The sequence below is a fragment of the Barbus barbus genome, assembly GCF_936440315.1.
Source record: "Barbus barbus genome assembly, chromosome: 42".
Classification (NCBI taxonomy): Eukaryota; Metazoa; Chordata; class Actinopteri; order Cypriniformes; family Cyprinidae; genus Barbus; species Barbus barbus.
In genome coordinates, this window is record NC_136720.1 from 16481525 (window position 1) to 16499879 (window position 18355).

Here is an 18355-nt window from a genome sequence, read left to right on the forward strand (position 1 = left end):
ATTTCAATTGTATGTATGTGCCGTACACATGGAAGAATTGACAATAAAGCAGACTTGACTTAACTACTTATTTAATATTCATCCCATGTTCATTTACTTGTGATATTGTCATAAAACTTATTTGAGTTTAACATTTTACCCAATGTATTAAGCCTATACGATGGGGACACTAAAATGTCTTGAATACGAACATAGAAACCAAACAAGGACATGAGCATGACAAATAAGGAAACATTCACTCAGAATTCATCCCATGTTCATTTGTGATACAATTTTTGTTAAATTGTAATTTAAATACCCAGTTGTTTTTTCTTGTCCTTTAATGTCTTTGCTAACTTTAAAGTTATAGTTCACCCAGAAATGAAAATTGTCATGATTTATTAATTTTTTTAATGTTGTTCCAAACCTTTGAGTTTATTTCTTCTCTTGAACATAAAATATTTTGTAGAATGTTGTTAACCAAACAGTTGATGGTAGCCATCGACTTCCATAGTATGGGGGAAAAAATACTTTGGTCAATTACCAACATTCTTCAAAATATAATCTTTTGCATTCAAAAAAAATTTACTTTCGAGTTAAAGTCATAATTTGTTTTTTGGAAGGTATATACCAATACATATTTGGGATCATGCACTCCAGATTAACTTTTTTTTTTTTTCATGTCCTGCTGGTCATCTCTGAATTCATCAAAGAAAATCCTGTGTCTTAATTAGAAAATACAGAAACATATTTACTTATTTAGGCACTAAAATGTTCAGAATAAAAAGACCCATTTCACAGAAAACAAAGATCCAAAGCAGTTTGTACACATTTAATATTTTATTAAAAAAGAAGTTATTACAGTTTACTGTACACAGCTATTTAAGAGATTATAATCCTATAGATAAAGAGCATTTGTCCTTTGTGACAGGCATGCCCACTTCACAATGCAAAAGAAAGAAAAAGAATGGCAAAAATAGAGTGCAAGATTAATGGATAAGGAAATAAAAGGGGCAAATTACCATAATACCTGGGATAAAATAAAATAAAGGGAAAAAAAAGTATTTTTCTTTTTTCAAATCAGCGTATCACACACTAGGTACTAGATACAGATACTATTAAAGAAAATCCATGCTGTGTGCTCACATAAGCCCCATGTCTGAGCACCCTCTTGAAGCACAGGTATTAGGGACTAAAGGAGTGGACAGCCAGGACTGAACTAGACTGGACTCTACACCAGACGCATGCAAAGTGCACTGGAGAGTTCAACACAAATGCAAGAGACGCGATGCCATTGGCTGAGAGGGCCAGCAGGGGGAGCCTCTGAGGCCACGACAGCAGCCGGAAGACAGATCTCTTCTTCCTCGCAGTCTTTCTCTCTCTCAGGCAAACAAACAGCTGGAGACCACAACATTAATAACTGCTGTCCCCTGGATGTGCGCGTGTGTAAGCACTGGGGGCTTATGGGTGCAAAACACAAAGGACATACTGTAATAATTTATTTCACCCCATCCACTAAAAAAAAAAAATAATAATAATAACTCCCTTCAATCCCAAACACATTTTTTAGCATGTATTACCTGCTCCAGATGGCCATCTCTGTTATTGACATGGGGGGGGAAAAAAACAGGAATCCAAAAATTAGTAAAATTCTCACAAAAAAGTAGAATTTCTAATGATAATGGAAGCACACTTATACATGTTTATTTGAGATTCTCAGACTCTTTAGTCATTTTACTGACATGAGTTAAAAACAAAAGGAAAAATATATAGTTCAAACTAAATGTCCAGGGATAAAAAAATGAAGCCGAAATGAAATGGAGAAGCTGAGTTTGTCTTGTTTGTTGGGGGTACATGTTGCTAGGCATGGCAAAATGTTTACCATAGCAACCAAACCGCAGCTGAGAAGCATTTTCTTCCACGAGTGTCTGAAAGATGTGAAACAAAGCCGCCTCTAAAAGTATGCAGTCTCTCTCCTTGTAAGATAACTTCTTCTTAATACAATACTGCATATAAGCTGTGTTTTCCTTCTTTTTCTTGAAAATATGAACCGATTTAGACTCTTTTCTTTTTTCCCCATTGCACAATTTGGCCAATTCTTGACTCGGGCTAACACAACATAAAATGTTTAGCCCATAAAACATCAATTTAATAAGAAAAGAAAAGTAAAAATGTAAAAAAGCCACTCCAAGGGGAAAAAACAAAAACAAAAAACATAGGCAGCTCTGGATCAAATCACACGAGCCGAACTGAAACATCCCCTTATGCCATGCGTCGGGGTCGATGTCCGTTTTTCTCTACACTTCAACCCCATTTCACTTACATTTTGGACGATGAATGGAACTGCAAGTGCATTCAGAATGCGAGATTTGTGAGAATACTGCAAAAACACACACACACAAACTAAACTGGTTCTTCATGGTACCAACATGCCACTGATGATATCTGCAGATGTTGAAATTCAAAAGCTCATTATACAGAAGATATCTGCCCGTTTTCACACCGTCCACGGCAAACACTCACCCAGTTACTCCTTTAAAACCACCAAGGCAGATCTTACCAAATGGGATCCTTCGGATAATATCTGTATTCAGACAAGCAGGTTACAAAACCTAAATCCATATGAACATCTAATTTTGATTTCACCACCCAGTAAAACTAACTAGATCTACATGAGGTCAAACAACAGCTATCATAGTTATGCACAAGCAATAGGAAAAGATGATGAACTCTACAAATGTTAGTAAAAATCTTGTTTTTTTGTCTCTTTTCTCTTTAAGGTTTCTTCTAGGCTAGACCAACAAAGTCCTACATGACCACTTCCAAATGTACAAAAAAAGATGCTCGTAAATAGGGAGGGTGCGAGACAGAAAGAGGAAAAAGACAAACACTGCATACATTGTTGGTACAAAATAAACTATTTGTGCTCCGTAAAGCAGGACAGTCACTTCCTGGTCGTTTTGTGAAGGTCACTGTGGAAGTGTAGAGCCATGTTTGGTGGTGTGGGGCTTCCACAACAAGGGAACAAAAGCCAGAAACATCGAGCTAGTGGAAAAGTTGAGCTTCGGTGTGCTAGCCTCTACATCTACTGTCTTTAAAAAGACGCTCGAGGAACTTAAAGGGAGTCGCATTTATATTTTCCGCTGGCGCTGTATCGTGGGCTTGATCGGTGAGCGGCATTCGGTAAAGTCCTGATGATTGCTTTAACATACAGCGTGGAAACTTTCCCAAATAAAAAGAAGAGTTCCTGTCACGAGCGTTATCATCTTAAAACAGCTGTTTAAAGAGAAAACAAACAAAATGAAAAGTAAAATAAGGGGGACAACCAGGGAAGCAACAATAATTCAAAATGACTTGCGTTGGGAAGGTGGATGGAAGTAATGAGGCAAAACGTGTCCGATCCAATTGCAACAACTCCACCTGAGGACCGTCCTGGCAAAAGGTCTAAGCCGAGGGGATTCGTGTATCAGAGCATCACGGACACAACTCTCAGTACATTAGTAACATCACAAGGGGACATAAAAATGGGCACCCCCGTTTAAATACAGCCTCTGTCCGGTCAGTCTGCGTTGGAAAAGGTGGATTAGGGAGGCGATGACATGCATTCCAGCTACGCAGCTACCAACGTGGAATCAAGGGGGAAAACTACAAGCCTTTCTTTTGTCGGGGTGACCAAGAGAGTGAGTGAGAGAGAGATAAAAAAAAAAAGGGGGGAGAAAACAACCACCAAGAAGTAGAGATACAACACCTAGAGAGGGTGCCGTATTCATCATCAACGCTAGATATCCATAAAAATCCTGGTTTAGTAATAATAACGATAAAAAACAAAACAAAAACAAACAAAAAAATCACCTTGTTTAAATATGAATCTTTTATAGTCTGCTTCGCATGGTTAGGAAATAATATAGTCTCTGTGGTAAAGGGGAGAAACTGTCACCCTTAACTACAACTCCATGTCCTGAGCTTCGTCCTCTGAAAAGTCGGACATGGAGCTTTCTGAAGAGGAGTCACCCGCTCCTTCCTCCTGCTCCTTCAGAGCCTCCTCTGTTGCATATTTCTGGATGTATTCTGAATAGAAATGGGGATAGAAAGAGATGGATAGGAAAAACGTGTTAGACATGGAAAGCAAATATTTTACTACAAAAAATGTATATAGGCAGCTAACTTGATTCATTATGTTTAATTGTATACTAAAACAGTAAAATCTAAAAAAAAAAAAAAACCGAAAATGATGTTTATCACACTTTTGTATCACTAAATTAACATATATGTATAGGCCTACCTACATTTACACTACCACTCAAAACTTTGGGGTTGGTAAGATTGAATTGTTTTGCTTTTTTATTTAAAAAAAAAATAAAAATCCTCGCCAAGGCTGCATTTATTTGATTAAAAAAATTTAAAACAGTAATACTGTAAAATATTTTTTTTACAATTTAAAAATCTGAAATGTAATTTATTCCTGTGATGACATAAGCATTTTTAGCAGCAATTACTCCAGTCTTCAGTGTCACATGATTCTTCAGAAATATGCTAATTTGGTGCTCAAGAAACATGCATTATTATTATCAATGTTGAAAACCGTTGTGCCGCTCAATACAGAAAGGCATTTATTTGAAATAGAAATTTTCTGTAACTTTATAAACATCTTTACGGTCACATTTGATTAATTTTGCATCCTTGCCGAATAAAAGTACAGATTTCTTAAAAAAAAAACAACAAAAAAAACTTACTGATTCATCTTTGCAAACAAATTGTTGAATCAGTTAGAATGAGTCATAAGACAAGAAAGGGTCATGAAACTAACATTCATGCATTTGGAAACTAACTTTTGCCTAGTATAAAGCATTTAAATGACAACATATCCAGCATGTTGCTTAAAAATACTATAAAATACATTCTGGTAAACACTGTTATGTGGCTTTTTTAATATCATAAGTCTTAACTTTTGGCAGAAACAGAATTTAAAAGTCATGACTGATATATCTTTTACTTTATACTTTTCGTTGGAATGGAAGGTCAGGCCGGGGTCAAGCAGAGCACCTTTCAGCAAATAACAGATCATTTACATGTATAGAACATTTGCATACTGTGCACAGTATACATACTGCAAAAATAGTCAGCACAGTATGCTGCTAGTATACTATTCCAAACATACCCCGGGCCCTAACACACGTATATTTTTTAGAGCAGAAGACATCGTAAAACTATGACGTGAAACATGGTGACAGATATAAACCCAGAGGCCAGATGGAGGTTAAACGACTCGAATGCAACTCTTCAAATCACCTTTGATTTTCTGTTTGTAGTCCTCCGGCCGGTGTAGGTACATGGCTGCGGCGTCCCCGTTCAGAGGGTCGATGGGGTTCGGGTAGGCCAGCAACTGTGGCAAAAACGACTCGAAGATATTGGTGAGATCTGTGAGGAGAGAGAACGAGAGGAAGTAGCCTTTAATACAGGAGCAGAGCAAGTTTTATGAGCCATACGTGCAGCACAAAATGGAGGATTTGTGTTGAGTGACATGATTATGGCCTAATCTCCCTTTCGGTGTGGGGGCAGTGGACATAGATCTCTCTCTTTCTATTTTCCTCTCATAGGCTGAACTGTATTTTCTAGCTGTCACTCCATTACACAAACTGGTCAATGGCACAAAGCAGCTGAGTACATCTAAACTAAATATGAGAACGTGCAGTCAGCCGGTCATTATCACAAAATAAATCCCTGATGATCAGGAGGCAAAAAATAAATAAATAAATAAATAAATTGTTTTATGGGTTTATTATGTGGTTGTTTAGGGGAGCGGATGCTGTTTTCTGACCTTGCAGGTATTAGCTCATTGAGAGAGGGTAAGAGGATTACAGTGCACAGCGATCCTGTCTAAGGGGCAAGAGACTTTATTCTACTCCTCAGGCAGCATCAATGCAAGTTATGAGCGTTTTTTTTTTTTTTTTATCAGTGTTCATGAAAGAAAACAAATGCACAGTGACCATGCTCACATATACGTACCATAAAGAGCGGTCCATGTCTGGTTGATCACATCTAAACACACGGTCCCTGACCTGGACAAAGAATAACAGTCTTGGTATTAGAGGGTAGGTGATATGACACACCATCACATTGTTTTACTTCCACTTTTCCATTACAGAATAATGTTAGCAGTTAAATTTTGCAGGTGCATTTGAACAGCATTTTTATTTGCTTTATCGTATGGTGCTTTATGTCAATAGACATTAAAATAATAGATATCCCACATACACACAAAAAACATTTTGCTGACAATCAGTGCTGTGACTGCTAACTAAAATAAAAATAATGCATTTTTTTGTAACTACAAAAAAAAGCTGGACAAAAATATAAATATTAGCTGAAATCCATACATGAAAATGATAGCTTGGCTATACAGGTTTAAATTTAAGCACTAAAATAAAACTAATTATATATACACACATAAAATCAATGAAACATAAAAAAAAAAAATATATATTTATAAAAATAATGCTAATTAAAAACATTAATAATACTATATAAAAAATACAGCTGAAAACAAAAGGAAAAAAAAAAAAATAGACAGCCATAGTTGATGCTAAATGTTTCATGGCATGTAGAGTGAAAATATGTGATCTGAAAACTGTAAAGGTCATTGAGTCCGAAATTTTCGTATGCGTTTTTTCGTATTTGTAATCCTAAAGATTTGTCACGCACAGAAACCTTGCACACGGAGTCCGATGCGTTAATTAATCATTAATTAATCCGTTGCGACAAAATGTGCAAAACAGTAGCTTACTAAATGGAGTCTTCAAGCATTGAGGATGATTTTGTTGTCCTCTCACTTCTTAAAAAAACAAACAAAAAAAAAGAAAAAAAAAAGAAAAAGAAAGGAAATATTGGGTCCATCCAATCCTAAAATATAGAGAGGAAGGAGAGTTCCCCCTCCTTATTAAGGAGCAGCAGGATTATCACGGGCGAGTCAAAGTTTACTTCAGGATGTCAGTGGCTCAGTTTGCTAGCAATACTAGAGCCACATATTAAATTACTAGAGTCACATTTCTGTGAACTCAGTGTGCAAGGATCTATATACAGTGCTTTGTGCTGCGAGATGAAATGGATGAACTTGACAATCGCCATTCTGGATTTTGGCGTTCGCTTGTACTGTCAAAATACTTCTCAAAATGCTTGCTACGGATGCAAAAAAAAAAAACAAAAAAAATGAACCCGATACGAATTTGTTTATGACGGATGAAAATTTCGGAGGCAGTGTGTAAACGTGATTGGCATAACATGAGGTCGTATTTATTTTTCAAACATGCTAAAATTTCGGACTCAGTGTGTGCAATGACCTTAAAGGTGGAACAAAAAAAAAAAAAAACCACACACACAAGAAATTAATATAGGACTTTGAAAGATCATAAATTGATTGGACACTTTTAGGTCAATTTTGAGTTGGAAAGCCTCTGTTAACTGTATATTTGAAACATATGGGAAAGAGCAGCATGAACATTCTTCAAAACATCTTTTATGTTCCACAGAAGTAAAACAAATGTTTAGAAGTTTTTAGAATGACATGAGTGAGAGTAAAATACATATTAAAGTCTAATGTTTTCCTTAGAGCACACCAAAAGCAAAATTAAAAATCAAATTTAGACTAAAGAGACTTACGCTTCATCGATGTTTGGATGAAAAATCTTATTCATAAATCCTGTAGAGATTAAAGAAGAAAGATCATTCAGTTGCATAGGTTAATGAATTTAATGAATTTAATGAATGCATTAATGACAATTCGGGAGGGAGGGAATGTGTTTAATTATGAAAAGTGTCAAATGTCACTTAGACACAAATGACAGCATTTGATTGCACAACAGGCTATTCCTAATCTTTCTCCAACCATACCATCTTTACAGACCATTAAATATGACGACATCACAGGAAAGTCATGTGCTTTTATTCACTTTTTACACCTGAAGTATGACTGTTTGAATGTACTCTACCCATCATTTCACGACCACAACAACGTGTGATTTTTAAAAGGGCTGGCACTTTTGGATAAACGTATAGTAAAACTTTACCTATAGAGGGAGATTTGAAGGGGTATTTGTCTGGAAGATCTACTCGCACCTTCCATACGCCCCCTTCATATGGTGCTGACAGGAAAAACAGAAAGAGACACATGACTATTCAAGAAACAATTCACATCTGCTCTAGCATGTAACCGAGACTATGAAAAGACGAGTGATAATCGTATAATGCAAACTCTAAATGACTAAGCAAAGAAGTCTTTGTATTCAGAAGTGACAGTGTGTGGGAGTAACCATAATACTTAATTAGATGATTATGAATTATATGTGGAATGACACACGTGTGGGTGTGTACACATGTGGACGGGAAGCTGTGCTGCTGGCCTCGTGCGATATGGGGTATGGTGCAACGTGTGCTCGCTCCAAGAATAGCCCTTTGCAATCTGACCCTTGTGGCCAGTAGCTCAAACTACGAAAGGTAAAGCCCAGCCGCAAATAAGACCTGCTTCTACCTCTCAAAGCAGAGAGATGAAAGATCATTAATCGTAAAAGCAGATGACATGATAATTAAAAATGGGTTGCAAGCTGTAAACATTGACGTCATGTCTCAAACCAAGAGTTGTGTAAGATGTGCATGTTTAAATATGCAAAAGTGTCAAGATTGCTTCACATGATAGCTAGGTAAAAAAATCTAATGAGACTCTGTGAATGTCACGAAACATGTCATGACATGTCCGGGTCTTATTTCACCCCATTTAGAAAGAAGAAAGAAATGACTGTAGTCAAAAAGAAAATCAATTAGGATAGTAGTTGCCTTTGATTTCTGTAAGAAAATTTATTTTAAAAAAAATCCAAATACTACAATATGAGTCATAAATATGACTGTAGTATTTACAAATAAATACAACTGTCATAATTGTAAAAAATTCATGTAGTAGTCATGACGTATAAAAATGTGATTTTTTTTTTTCTATTTTTTATTTTATACATATTTATTCATTTAATTTATATAGAATGGGATTTTTTGCTTTACATTAAAAAAAGTGGGAGGTATGTGCTTAATTTTTTTAATGAAAATCAATTAGTAGTAAATTCCTTTGATTTTTGTAAGAAATAAAAAAATATGACATTCATTTATTTACAAATTATATTTATTTGTAAATATTATAATCATATTATGACACATATTTTTTCATAGTATGTATTAAATAATTCCCCCAATTCTAATTACTATATTATATATAAATGAGACCTGTAATGTTTTCATGAGGTTCAATTCAGCATGTGTGTAAATAAGTTAAAAAAGACTTACTTCCTTGTGGTCCATAAAACTTCACTACAAATTCATTGAGTCCACTCAGGATTGTGACTTCATGTTTACTCTCGATGCTAATAGAGACTGTTAAGGCAAATTCAAGAGCTTTAATACAGACTTTACAAAAGCAAAGACAAGCAATAAAATTCACAATTCATTTAAAGAAAATACTTAAGAGGAAAAAGTTAAATAAGGGTCAAATAAGACAGACTCATTCAAATAAAAATGACAATTAACCTCAAGTTAAGGAAAGATACAAGTGGGAGAATGCAGCAAAATGACCTTTCAACCCACATAAAGAGCAGATTTACACCAACAGATCAATCCCTCAAACCGAGATTCTCACTTGGCTTTTATTTTTTGACCATCAGTAATTACCAAGAAGTTCATCTCAGGAGATCGGATGGCAAAAACACAAATCCGTGGGTCTGACCCACAGCTCTCCGACTGATGCACACAGGGCATCACAGCAACTCAATACGACACTCCCGTCATTAGCTATGGTTGTCAGGCTGTCACTTCTCATATTGCTGGCGCAGAGAGCAGCAGTCAGACCCTCGCTGAGCAACACAATACATGCTCACCACCACACCAAGACCATGACGGAGACCCGACGCTCTCAAAGACTCACACACAGTCTGCCATCTCAGCTTGAACACAACATGCATCCAAAACGCAATTCTCAAGCAGACTTTGTCATGGTTTGTGCTTTAATTGAATGAGTTACCGATGCTCTTGTGTGTGTGTCATGTGTCAGCTGTTGTGTAGGCTGCACTGTGACTCAAACCGTACATTCACACTGCCCAGACTGGCTCATGAAGGCAAACATGTTTACGGTCTGTTGAAACTGATGTGTCCTGTGACTCGTGTGAGAGTTAACCAGTTGAGTGCTCGTCTCAAGGGTGCCTGTATGAACTGATGATTCTGGGCTCTACTGGGAAACAGAGCTGTCAAATTCAAGTGGTCGCCTTTAAACATCAGCTGCGAGAGACTGCAGGGCTCCCGGGAGAGGTGTGGAAGCCGCTCTGTCAACTCGAGTCTCAAATTGCATGAACTGAATGACTGTAATTTTATAGAGATTTATCTCCAAAAATCTGACATTGTGGAGCCAATGAATGTATACCACAAAAGGTTGAAGAATCATTTTCAATATTCAATCATTTAATTTATTTGAGAGAAAAAAAATAATATTAATTAAATAAATTATATTTATTTAAAACAAACACTGAGACATTTCTCAAAATATCTTCTTTTAATGTTCCACAGAATAAAGAAGGTCAAACAGGTTTGGAATGACATGAGGGTGAGTAAACAATGACAGAATTTAAATTTGAGTGAACCAAGCCTAAAATTTCTGTTAAATGTTCAAATAAAATGATAAAAATAAATCAAATACACGTTTAAAAACATTACAATTATTTTGAAAGTTCATGGATTTGTTCCTACATTCCAATGACTTTTTAATCTGTGTTAAAAATCTGTGCTGACGTTTACTGTGTTGAGAGGTGCTGAAATCGCGTTTGGTCTCGTACTGTATCGTGCATCTTGTCAGTGTGTGCACTTGCTTGGCCATTTTTAGTCGATAAACAGGAAAGTGGGTCCAGCTGAATTGAAATGGTGATTTGTTGGATTGGTATAAAAATGGTTATAATCTACCGTGCGACTCCACCAGGCAAGGGATAGAAGTATCGCTTTTTATTTGAGTTTTTTTCATTTATATGTTTATTATTGAAATGTTGTTATATGGATGTGTCAATTTGATTTAATTTCTTTATTTTCTTATGTGGGTATATAGAATTTATAGAGTTGTAACTTTTAGTTTTAGTTACTTTTTCTTATTTGTAAGTCGCTTTGGACAAAAGCGTCTGCTAAATGACAAAAGTAAAGTAAAGTAATCTATCGACAAGTATTTAACTATAAATTTTAAATAAGAGTAAAAAAAAAAAGCAAATATATATTAAAAAAATGCAATTTAAACATTGAATTTATGGTTTGATTACATTTTTTGTTAACTAAATTTTACACATTAAATTATTTTAAATGTATATTTGTGAAATTGTGTAATTTATTTACATATTTTATTATTTCTTTTTATATTTAATTTTTCTTTTCAATTAATAAACTGATCATTCATTCCTTCATTTTTTCGTTCCCACCAGTCCTCCACAGTGATACAAGGGAGCCAGATTGAGAGAGGTTGAGCACAACAGAGAGGGATAGTGTTTTCTGTTTCAAGATACCAGCTGGCTTCTTCGTCAGTTGTAGCTCTAAGAGGCTGTGGTCACCAAGGTGTTAAACATCAAGGGTTTATTTTAGGCTGTGAAGCATCTGCAGAGGCTGAGAGAATAGTGGAAGCACCCAGTAAGAGTGCATCTCTGCACAATGCTTTCATGCTTTTACCTTCACTAATCCAAATCTGAACAACACAGAACCATCATTAGCTGCTTATCCTCAACCAACACAGAGACTCGGAACAAACGTGATCCTGAAGATCGGACTGATGACTCATGCATAATAAACACAAATTTCACACACCTTTTTTTTTTTTTTTTTTTTAAATGCACAAGATCAGATTCCATTCAGGTAGGAATGTTGCCATCTGGCAGCCCGTACAGGTTGCTCTCGACGAGACTCGAGAGATAAAGAAAGGGGTGAGTGTGTGTGTGGAGCTTCGGCAGACCTGTTAAAGAATCTGTGCCCATTGCTGTGATCATGAGACCTCCAGTGGAGAAGCACCACGCTGAGCTGTCTGGCTGTGCCCAATGACACGTGGGACTACTTTTCGCCTGTATATTAAGCCTCTTTTGGATAGACACAAAAGCAATTGCTCATGCATGTACAGACACACACACACACTCTCAGAAAAGCAGAAGCCTGGAGGCTGCTTCCTCATGCCTCATGCCTTTGAGGCAGTTTTGATGCCTCCTGTTTTCCTTCATCCTAAAGACTACACAGGAAGAGATGGATTCATACTGAAAATACAGGTTATATTCCTCTCCACCTTCATCCTTTGAGAGTCATTTATCAGCAAGGTACATTAAAACCTCTATTGATCTGATAATTAAATTTTCCTTCAATTCTTCGTCTGAACCGCAAGGCACGTGTTTCTCCTCTGAGGCATCAGTGACACAGATTTAAAATAGATCATTATTAACGGTCCAGAAATCCTGTACGCATTAAAGAAATGGTTCTGTCATTATCTATTCATCCTCAAGTCACCCCATACATGATACATGATGTTTTTTTTTTTCTTCCAGCGTGGAACACAAAAGGAGATATTTAGTAGATTGTTTAAGCTGCCCTTTTCCTTACAACAAAACAGGCTGACAATTTTGACTCCATAAATGTGAAAGGAAGAAAAAAGTGGTCCATAGGATTCAGAAGCTATAATACAAGTCGAAGCAGCTTCGAATGAGAAAGACAAATTTCAACCTTAAATCTTCAGAAGACTTGAAACCGAGCAAACAAGTTGTTTGGACTACTTTTATGGTGACTTTTTGGTAGTGTTGAAGCTAAACAGCACCAGTCCCTATTCACTTTCATTGTTTCGAAAAGAGCCGTGTTAACATTCTTCAAAATATCTCCTTTTGCAATCCACTGAAGCAAGAAAGTCATTGCATTAATGAAAACTAAAACTCTTAAAAATCATTTTTAGTATTTTAAATAAATCTGAAATAAAATAAAATCGAAATATTCGATGAAACAAACTAAATTTTAGTTAGTTGCCAAGATGGTTTTAAGTCTAAGAACTAAAATTAAAGGAAAAAAATGAATTAAAGCTAAATATAACTAAAACTACAGCACATAGCAAAATTAATAACACTAATTAAAATTAAACTCCAAACTAAAAATAAATAATTGATGAAAATAAATGTATCAATTTAAATTTCTGGGTCTACTCAACTATTTCTTAAATTCTTATTAAGCGAAACCACACTGTACTATTTATCAGAGCAGTGATGCATCCCTTCCCCAAACATACAAGCAAGAGAAATGCTGTGTTTGCTTTGACGGCGCCTCTGATAATGTATAGTGCACATAACCTTTAGCGAAATTCTTGCAAACAAGGGTTTAACTCCTGCCCAAGGCTCAATACGGGTGCTGACAAAGCAACCCAAATGTGTTCTCTTCTGACAAGATGCTGTCTTGAGTTGACACCCACCTGTTTTCACCCATCTCAACGAGACTGATCAAACACCTCACTCAAAAATATCAGATACATTTATGGAACAAGAGCGAGCACAACTCGTATTAGCACTGAAACAACATTGTGAGAAAACAACATAATAGCCTGGACAGACAAATGAACGACAAACCCAGCGTGGAAAGAAAGCCATTGAATTTATGCTCAAATAAACACTTCTTGTGCAGTAAAAACTATTCTGGTCGTTTTATCAACTTGACAAATAACAATAAGTATTTTGAGCTTCCATCTGCACTACTTTATATCATTTTATGAACAGCATCAGACATCTTTGGCAATTTATCATGTCTCACTGTTTTTATTTTATAAAAAAAAACTTTAAATAAAAAAAATATATATAGTAAAACTTTATTTTACAGTTTGCTCATTACACATTACAAGTACTTATTTTAGTAATAACACAAAATTATACATAATTACATGCAATTAACCCTAAACCAATCACAAATCTTATACCTAACCATATAATACAAGTAGATGTTAATTAATATGACTCAGAACTTCACTGTACAATTACACTGTAACAAGGACACTTTAAAATAAAGCGTAATCAAAAAATGCATTTTTGGTCACACAATCACAATCACTAAATAAAAAAGCTTTTTTTTTTTTTTTTTTTAGATTTTAAATAAAGTTATTACACTATTGTAATATTAGTATTATTAATAGACATCTTTGGCCATTTACCAAGTCTCACTATTTTTATTTGATACATTCGTTATAATGGTTTAAAATATATATTTAAAAAAAAAATTTAATCTATTTTTTACATCATAGAATAGTAATGCCACAAACAATCATAAAAATCATAATTTTAGTATTTTAAAGCTGCTACAAATAATGCCCCAATTTGACTCATTTTAACATTGTTTAATGGTGCAGCAAAAAAAGAAAAAGAAAAAATAGTTTTAAATTAAATGTAGTTTTAGTTAGTTTTTTTTAGTAAATCTTAAGTTTTTTTTTTTTATTTTGGTTTAGTTTCTGTTTTTCCCAATAGGCCTAATGTCTTTTTTTTCTTGTAGGTCCATTTCGTGTGATTCTTGAGAACTAAAATTTGAACTAAAATCAGAACAAAATTGAAATACAGGTATGAAGACTGTGGAGTGTGTTCTCAGTCGGTTAAGACGACGGCCACCAACGCTGAATCACAGCATGAGTCACAGGGTACAATTACAATTAAATCTGTCTCTTGCAAAAAAGACAAACATAATAGGAACAATGTCCCCTCCCTGCAGGAACAAATCCCTCCTGTTCATTCTGGATAGCCAAGGATGAAAACAGCGGGCAGACATCAACTGCCAAGGCTACGGCGGCGTAGCAGCATGTTCTTTCCTGAGACGCATTCATTCATCATTACAGACAAACACAGAGAGGAGGGATTCTTGTTCTCTGACACCTAATGCTAACGGGCTGGCCTTGGGGTGCAGGCAAAATATTTACCCACTGCCAACAGGGTGGAAAACACTGTCTGCTTGTTAGCGCCACATTATTTACAGATGATTAAAGACAATACATCACTATTCTACCGCAGGCCAGTTCAGTTCGTGTAAGAGCGTCTGCGTAAAAGCTTTGTGGTCTAAAATATTTATGTTTATGCCAAAGGCTGTGGACATTCTGTCCGAAGGTTCTATTTTGTAATCCACTCAGACACCTCAGTCCACTAACAGTGCGAAGTCTGCTAATATTGGTTAAAAAACCAGCCGGAGCTTGTGGTGCACATTTACAAAACAGACAGGCCTTCACACAAGCTAAATATGCTCACTATTGTAATTTAAACCTCATATTAAGGTATAATTGTGTGCAAAACTTACCACCTGGAATTTTCCAAGTGCATCCTTAACACCGAGCAACAAGCCTGGAAACAAATCAACAACATTTTTTCAATGTATTTTCTAATAATGAAACTTCTGCAAACAGGTAGGCAGCTAGCTAGCTAAATAACATTAGCTAACGGTAATTAGCTACTCTCTGTCCTTCTTGTCAAATTATTCTTGTAAATTTCGCAAGCGATAAAGTTTCCGTTGGCAATAGTGTAGAGATGTACAAACTTTCTGTTGGTCAACATGGCAATTTGCATGACCAGCTTGAACCCATGCGAAAATTGTTTTATGAAATACCAGATCACATGGATTCCTATTAAAATGACTGAATTTCACCTGTGAAATTTTGCATAAAGGCAAATGTGAATTTTATGGGTTCCCAGAAGCATATACTAACCCTACCCAACAACAGAGTTCACTTATATTGACGTTAAAGAAAAATAAATCACTTATGGACAAAAACAAAAAGAACTGTTGCACTCTAATAGAAGAGGGAGGACAATTTTTTGCTCTCTTGCTGCCATGCAGTCACAAGCACATCATTTTGCTCAAGTTGGGCAGATGAAAGACAGGAAGTGTGGCAGTTTTTAGTCTGCATGATACTAAGAGGAAGTGCATGGGTTCACTGATGGAGAAACAGACAAGACGCACTTTGAGGTTTAAGATTCCATTCAACCGTCTAGTGAATATGGGTCATGATTTGCATCAGGTGAAACAGGGTTAGAAAGGCATGTGTCAAACTGAACAGGAAGCCATCTATGGCCAATGCCAGTACCCCTAAAACAACTTCCTATCCTAGTGTAACCTCACACACTTCCCCAGCTGCCTGGCTCAATGACTCGCTGTGTAAGTCTGCTCTGCTCAGGACTGAAGTTATGCTGTGTGCAGTTTACCTCCGGAGTCACATGCATGAAAGTTCAAGGATTTTTCTCGAATCTGGTTAGATTTCAGAAAGAGATTGGGTGAATTAGTGAAAAGTGACCATTCCTGCGTAACAGCGAAACACACAAAAAGAACTGCATAAAAATCTCCCTTCCCTTGTCCTAACTCTCTCCATTATGGCTCTATTTAATTCCCTAATTAACAAGTACTCATTTGATCAGCAGGCACATGCACAGCTCTGAGACTGTCTTCATCTCTCCTGGACATCTGCTGCACTCCGACTAAGGCTGGGCAATATATCAAAAATTCATTATCTAGTTGTGATTTGGCTGGAAATATGAAATGAAATGATTTTAAGCATTAATGGCTCCTTGGTCATTATGTTTCTTAAAGACTGTGTCATTAGAAAAAATTTGCAGTCTTTCCTTAGTATGCAAGCTTTAATAGCAATTTAAAGTGATTAATAGTAATAGTCATTTAAAATTCAGCAAAAGCAGTTGGAATGTTTGATTTCCTTAAATTAGTCCAAACTTTTCACTTCAATAAATGAATTTAACAACTCATCTGTGTCATCATTCTACGTTTTTCATGAACATCCTTAAAAATGAAATGATAAAAAAAAACAAGTAGGCCTATGTAAATAATTAAATATACTTTTAAACTGTCTTAGTTGTTATATTAAGCAATTTAAATATGACAACTATAATATTAATAAATATATATATAATATATATAGCGGAAAATAATGTGGATATATGCCTTAATTATTTTAAATAAATAAATAAATATTCTTTCCTGTTTACATTCAGTGAAAAACATAAAAATAAGCCTTGGTTATTAAGAAGCAGTAGTTCTTAAAAACAAACAAACTACATCTAGCAACATCACACAGCCCTATGCCAGAACAGAAACAACACCCTGCTGTGACACGACATCTACTCTCTGTGATACACATTATACCACATCACAGCACATACTCAAACAACTACAAGTGCAAACACCTATATAGGCTATGTGGGACTGTTGTAGATGCGTGCACTGTTCAGATCAACTCTAGATATGTCTGGTTGCATTGTGTCTCATAAAGGCATAGTCATCTGTAGCCATCTTCACTAAAGAACTGTTGAATAAACATTATGATACACTTGCATATTCCCTGCCAAAGTGCACATCACAAACATTATGCGTTGTGCCAGCATGTCCCATAAGTGTGCATTTGCTGATTTGAAAGCGAACAGCAGCTGCCTGGTTATATATGTGTGTGCATATAAGAGCGGATGAGTGAGGGGTGGGGAATCTGGCTCTACCATTCAATTTCAGTAAAGCCTTAAGGGCTAAAACTGTTTACCTGCAAGATTAGCAACCTCTTCCACATCATCTCTTATAGCGTTAACTAATAATGTAGCCGCCCAGGAAACCACAGCAGGAAATGAATATTACTGAGACTCGTCATTTGCATTATCAGTGGCATTATGAACTATAGAGGACTATAGAGAATGAATGGATGGGTCATTATGAAGTCATGAAGTGAGATTCAGATGATCGAAACCAACCCCAACCTAAAAAAAGAAAAAAAGAAAACAGAACAGTGACCAAAATATAGCCTATTATTAGTGGTTGACAGAGTATAAAGGGAAGCATGGCTGAAGGCTGGTATAAATTTGATGTTAATTTAGTATTACTGAGATGTGTTTTTTTTGTTTGTTTTTTAGATAATTTGAATAGTTTTGGTATTGATTTTAGTTATTTTAGTACATCAAGTTAAACTGAAAAATTTGAAATGTTTCCTTGTGAACAAGATGAAAGATTTTTTTAAATAATTTATATTTCATATAATTTTTAATGGTTTTAGTTCAGTTTAATAACCATGGTTAATATGATTTAATTTATTGTAAAGATAGCAAATTATCATTTAAATCACAATAATTAATTTGAAATTTACATGAATTACTTTAAAAAGGAAATTTGAAAACAATTTGAATTTGCTAAAATAAAATACAATTAAATAAACAATAAAAGCTTTCATTAATGGTAGTCTGATGCTTCTTAAAATGTTTATTTTAAAAATGTATCAAATGGCATGCATTTAATCTATATTAAAGAATTTATCATAAGACGTTATCATGTAATAACATAATTACTA

General features: G+C 35.4%; 1 protein-coding gene across 3 annotated transcripts in view; it reads right to left on the reverse strand.

Moving 5' to 3' along the window:
- Positions 1 to 796: 796 nt before the first annotated feature.
- The window catches only part of LOC306861554 (ubiquitin-conjugating enzyme E2 H), a 28946-nt gene continuing 11387 nt past the window's right edge, over positions 797 to 18355 (reverse strand). The window contains exons 2-8 of one of the 3 annotated variants that reach the window (XR_013783481.1): positions 9304 to 9380; positions 8043 to 8117; positions 7636 to 7675; positions 5986 to 6038; positions 5269 to 5397; positions 3832 to 4047; positions 804 to 1578 (exon numbers count right to left, since the gene is read on the reverse strand). Coding sequence is in view for 2 of the 3 variants with exons in the window: in XM_079403892.1 (XP_079260018.1) it covers positions 3923 to 4047; positions 5269 to 5397; positions 5986 to 6038; positions 7636 to 7675; positions 8043 to 8117; positions 9304 to 9390 (509 nt within the window). In the remaining variant the exon portion in view is untranslated. Of the gene's footprint in view, positions 4048 to 5268; positions 5398 to 5985; positions 6039 to 7635; positions 7676 to 8042; positions 8118 to 9303; positions 9391 to 18355 lie in introns of all 3 variants that reach the window. The other 2 variants (XM_079403891.1, XM_079403892.1) reach the window with 2 other exon arrangements.